This window comes from Coffea arabica, chromosome 8c (genome assembly GCF_036785885.1).
Source record: "Coffea arabica cultivar ET-39 chromosome 8c, Coffea Arabica ET-39 HiFi, whole genome shotgun sequence".
In the NCBI taxonomy this organism is placed as follows: domain Eukaryota; kingdom Viridiplantae; phylum Streptophyta; class Magnoliopsida; order Gentianales; family Rubiaceae; genus Coffea; species Coffea arabica.
In genome coordinates, this window is record NC_092325.1 from 18647877 (window position 1) to 18653900 (window position 6024).

The 6024-nt window shown below is 34.0% G+C and overlaps 1 protein-coding gene across 1 annotated transcript; it reads left to right on the forward strand.

Moving 5' to 3' along the window:
- The first annotated feature begins 2116 nt into the window (after window positions 1–2116).
- Window positions 2117–4210, forward strand: LOC113699940 (short-chain dehydrogenase reductase 3b-like). Its single transcript, XM_027220289.2, has 3 exons — window positions 2117–2149; window positions 2764–3151; window positions 3690–4210. Exons 1-3 carry the CDS (start codon window positions 2136–2138, stop codon window positions 4068–4070), a joined length of 783 nt encoding a protein of 260 aa, XP_027076090.1. The 5' UTR covers window positions 2117–2135; the 3' UTR covers window positions 4071–4210.
- Window positions 4211–6024: the final 1814 nt, after the last annotated feature.

Sequence of the window (6024 nt, forward strand, 5' to 3'; positions counted from 1 at the left end):
TTAACTGTTGGACCTCTTTTCGTCAACGGTGCTGCCGTCTGAGATGGAAGTTGCTGACCAGAAAAATTTTGTCTTTCTGCTAACCAAAGTTATACAAAACTCTCTAGACCTAAATAAAAAATTTTGCAGCATACCAAAACTTCAAATTCAAGCAATAAATTCATATTAACCTACTTGAAATTACAGAAGCAGATATATAGATCTATTTTGATGGCAGCGGAGCTTGGCTGATGTCACTTCTTCCTTCCAAGGAATTTTGAATAGCTTTGTGGGTGGTCGTGGTGATTTTGGTGGCAGTGGCATACAGGAGATGTGAAAGTGGAATTGGTGGAAGGGTTTTAGAAGATGATTTCAATTGAAAATTAGGTCATTGAAAGGTAAAGCGCTCAATTAGATGTTCCTCCAATTTCTTGCAAATCAAAAACCTCAGCCTTCCTTTATATTCTTGTTCCTGTTTATGGGATTTGAAACCATCCTCTGCTCCAACCTCCCTATCTCTCTCTTCAACTCTATCATCTTCTACATCCTGAACCCACATGCTATTTTCTGTCAACAGCAAGGGAGAATAAAAAATCATGGTTTTGCTTGGAGGATCTGATGTGTTTTCACTCTTTTTTTCAGTTTATCGTGAAAAAGAATAGTAAAGAAAATAACTAAACTAGGAAATCGGAGTTTTATAAACCCTTTGGCATTCAAATTCAAATTAATGGCATGGCTAGCTGTTGTCCATGATGTTTTCTGTCAGTCCTTTACATTGGATCAAAATAATAGTAATTTGCTAAATTTATCTTTTAAATATATAGCACGTGATGGGCATGTGACTCATTCTGGCCAAAATTGTTTGAAAAAGTGTCGAAGGACAAAAAAAAAAAGCACATTTTATATGTTAGGAACTTAAATTGCTCATTTTTATTTTGTGAGACTAAATTTTCACATGAATAATATGTGAAAAATGATGACTGCAATTTTGCCTTTTCATAATCCATGTATGCTTCAATGACCAAAAAGGACAAAAATGTATAAAAAGAAGTATTTTCAAAATGACTACTACTAAAGTTCTAATACGAAGTTTCATCATAAACTGATGAGAAGTGTCCTATATAGAACTTCTAGTTCCAAGTGAATATGAAATCATTGCCATGATCATCATTTTTTTTTATTATCAATAGATAATTGAAAATCAAGTATCAGTCTTCAATTTTGATCCTAAAATTTTTTTTATTATCAATTATATTTTTTTGGTAAATTTTTGCTATGCTCTGGTACATTTTGGTTGATGATGATAATTGCTACTATAAGTCTTTAGTATTGGAAGATAAGGACAGGGATGATAAAAAGATGCAGTAAAGTGGGGGAAAATAAACTTAATTTGCACTATTTTTTTCCACCACTAAAGGTTAGTTTTGATATTGAAAAAGTTCATATGAAATTCTAATGAATAGTATAAATTTTATAGGCATTTTGGTGTAAAAAATATGGGTTTAGACTAGAGGAGCGTAGATTTAAACCCGCCCATATAACCTATTAGTAGCAGGCATATAGAACAAGATTGCCAAAAGGCGGGAGTCATTAATTTTTGATATTTCACTTGTAGTGGCCATGTATTGGGTGCATGGCTCTATGAGAGAAAACACGAACAGGTAGCAACGTGGCCAGACAAGTTCAATGAATTCACGAAAGGGAAACCCCAAAAAGAAAGATAAACCTGCAGATTACAAGGAAAAGGCACATGCAATATCTGTTTGACTTCAAAATTATATAAGGCACGAGTACAAAATATTTCATTGATAAATTCATTAAGGATAAATCTTTTTCTCCTCTAAAAATCTAGGATTTTTTTTTTGTTTACGTGCTCAAATTCATGTCACATGCACAAAATAAAAGACTTCAAATTGAGTATTCACTATATGACATGCATGTAAAGCCATTTACGGTGGGGTTAGCAATGCTGCTGCTTAACGGAAAATATGACTACATGACCGACTATCACACATGCAATTATGCACCTCGAGCGCGCCAAACGGAGCTTTACTTGCTAGTGGTCATTATTGTCGAAATGGCAGAGTCTATATAAAAAGCGAATCCAAGGGAAAATGCTTAATTCACTTGGCAAGTCCAGTTTGATTACATCAACAATGTCTAAGCCAAGGTGAGAAATCATTCTATAGTTTATACAGATTATCCCACTTAATCATAATTTGATCTTATTCATTCCCTAGGTGTTTAGCAAGCCTGAGTAAAGAATATTTTGATTCATCTTCAATTTGCAACACTCCCTTTCTTCGGTAATGATTATAAATCTCTTCTTATTTCAGTAAATCTAGTGCTTTTTTGTCCTTTTAGTTGATTCATTTACCTTTTCAAGAACATTTTAGTGTAGTACCAATAGATGCAAAGATTTTTAACATGATCCATTTAATCATAATTTGGATATTATTCATGCCCTAGATGTTCAGCTAATGCTAATAAAGAATATATTGATTCATCTTCAATTGCTAACACTCCCTTTCTTCGCAAATGATCATAATCTCTTCTTCTTTCAGTCACTCCATTTCTTTTTTTTTTTAATATAAAAAGAACCAAAAATTTTGATTCATACACCCTTTTAAGAACAAGATAGTGCATGATCCGGTCTACATAGGTGACATACATGTAACAAAAAGTGGATTTGAACTTTGAGTAGATGTATCACCAATTAGATTTGCTCCTGTAAAAGAATATGGAACTGGCAATCTACAATAATCAATCCATTTTTGTACATAGGTTGGAAGGCAAAGTGGCACTTATTACAGGTGCTGCCAGTGGAATAGGCAAGGAGACAGTAAGGCTATTTGCTGAGAATGGAGCCTACATTGTGGCTGCTGATGTACAAGATGAACTAGGGCAGAAAGTAGCTGCAACCATGGGTTCAGAAAAGGTTAGTTATCATCATTGCGACGTGAGGGATGAAATGCAGGTTGAAGCAACGGTTAATTACACCTTGGACAAGTATGGAAGCCTTGATATTCTGTTCAGCAATGCAGGAACTATAGGACCCTTAACTAGCATCCTTGATCTGGACCTCCAAGGCTTGGATAACGCCATGGCTACAAATGTTCGTGGAGTTGCTGCCACTATTAAGCATGCCGCCCGGGCCATGGTGGCCCGAAAGGTGAGAGACAATTGATCCACCCAATATCTACCATAATCGTATTTTCAAAAGAAAAAAAGAATTATATATATATATATATTTTTTTTTTTTTTTTGCTCCTTCTGTCCCGTTATATTTGCAATGGTGTTCGTGATTTGAACGGTCAAAGAGACAAAAAGTGAAAAAAAGAAAAAGAAATTTTTTTGCTTATATTACCTGTATGTTTCAAAAAGATTTTTGAGGAAAAAAACCAATGAATTTTCGTAATACGATTCACCATGATAAATAAAACGTGAATCAAAGAAGTATTTAAATGATATAGATTTTAAATAAGTACATAGATAGAGCATAACACTTTTAAGGTAAATATTGCGGTAGAAAGTATTTAGGTAGATCTTTTTTTTTTTGGGGAAACGTTAGGAGTTTTAGGTAGATCTAATCTTATATAAATTCTTAGTTAAATACTTATATTTAATTTTTGCGCAGAAGAATAGTCCTACATGTACGAAATTTTACAAATATACACTTTCTAACTCTCGCGTTTTGCATCCATCACCAGGTAAGAGGATCCATTATATGCACAGCCAGTGTGGCAGCATGCCTGGGAGGAGCTGGTCCGCATGCGTATACTACTTCAAAACATGCTCTGGTTGGTCTGGTAAGGACGGCCTGCCATGAGCTGGGAGCTTATGGTATTAGAGTCAATGCAATAGCCCCATTTGGCGTTGCCACTCCACTTTGTTGCAAGGCTTATAATCTTGAGCCAAGTCAAGTTGAAGAAAATTGTTTAAACGCGGCTAATTTGAAGGGCATTGTTTTGAAGGCAAAGCATATCGCTGAGGCCGCATTGTTTCTTGCCTCTGATGAATCTGCCTACATTAGCGGCCATAATTTGGTCATCGATGGAGGGTTTACGGTGGTTAGCAATGCTGCTCCTTGACGGATTAATCTTTCCTCCAATAATTGTCTAAAAATTTTACCATTTAAATGGTTTACATGCATGTCTATAATGGACACTCAATCTGAAATCGTTTATTTTGTGCATGTGACATAAATCTGAACCCATAAATGTAACAAAAAAAAAAATCTATACTTTTAGCGGAGAAAAAGATTGACCACTCATGAATTTATAACTAAAATATTTGTACTCATGGCCTATTAATTTCAAAATATTTTTTGTATCATCTTAACGGAATATAATTTTGAAGTCAAACTGCTATTGCATGTGCCTTTTCCTTGTAATCTGCAGGTTTATCTTTCTTTTTGGGGTTTCCCCATCCTAAATTCATTGACCTTGTCGGGCCACGTCGCTACCTGTTTGTCTTTCTTCACATAAAGCCATGCACCCGATACATGGCCACTACAAGTGAAGCATAAAAAATTAATGACTCCGGTTGTTCTGCAATTTTGTTCTTTATGCCCGTTACTAATAGGTTTTAATATTGTAAATAATTAATACATATTACTATGTGTGATACCCCACCATTTTGGTTTGAAAATTTAGATATATAAGTTTGAAATTTATCATGTTTTAAGATGTTAATTTTTAATTGGGAAGAACATTTGTTAGTTGTACAAGTTATTATCTATTAAGTGGAAGTTACATTTATCTTTATATCAAATAGTAAGTTATTATTAAAGTTGCAAATTTATGGTCAATTATTGTAAAGTTATTAATAAAGTTGCAAATGCATGATCTATTATTGCAAGGGAATGAAAAGTTAGAAAGTTCAAAGAGATAACTATGACTACGAGAAATAAATATGAAGATAAGTTGGTTTTGAAGAGATACATATGAGATAACTATGAATTAACTTAAGAGATGAATTTCTAATTATTAAGAAAGTGATAAGTTGTAACTCCTTGTCCAAACATTTCACTGCCACGGGTATGCAAGTGTTGATTTATGAAAGTCAAAAAAGCATTGAGGTGACGATGAGTATAGTAAGTGACCATGACCTCCATCTGATAAGATCAAGAGGTTTGATCTTGCGTGACATGGTTGAATTTTCTAGGGATGTTCCTGGTATCCCATTCTATTGTTGGCTGCTATGTAGGCAAAATATGATGTGTTATGGAAATGTCAAGTCACGTGCACAATCTGCAAAGTTCTATGAATTTTTGTTTGAATCGATTAGACAAATCAAGTTTTGATAAAATTCTGCCTATTAACAATTTTGTGCAATTTGTAAATACATTACTGCTTGATCTTTAATCTAGCCAAAGATTTTTGGAAAATTTGATAATTATTAAAAAAAATTTTGATCAACAAATTTTGAATCTCTATTACGGTATTTTAGAATGGTGTATTAATATTTTTATTATATGTCATTTGCACGTACACACAAAGAGTTTCATTGGGATTTAGCTCATTAGGTTTGTTAAAAAAAAAATATTTTTAGGGGAGAAGACTCTAGTAGCGGGACTGTGATGACCCCACCACCCCCTAGGGCGTACCCCAGGGTTTAGCGGACCGTTTGCCCAGCTCTCGCCAGGACTTACTCAGTCACTTCAAACAAAATACATTATAACCTCAGAAATAAATGAAATAATAGTTTCCAAACTTGGAACATATAAATACATTCATTTTTATCTCAAACGTTCATACAATCCCAAATATAACAAAAGATATGAATTTCAGATACATTCAACCCTAACTGAGCACTAGCGCGAGTACAATCTCAAAAGTTCTAAAACTAGACTATGCTAACTTGTACTAGTTTCACGCCCTAGCTCGTTCCCCCTGTAAGGAAAACAAATTTAACGGAATAGAGTGAGCTAAATCTTAGTAAGGTTCCAAATAGTAAGTTGACCATTATTTAAAAGTACAAGTATCAAAGTAGCAAAGTAGCAAGCATAACAAGTTCATAAAAGTGAGCAATAACACTTCAAGT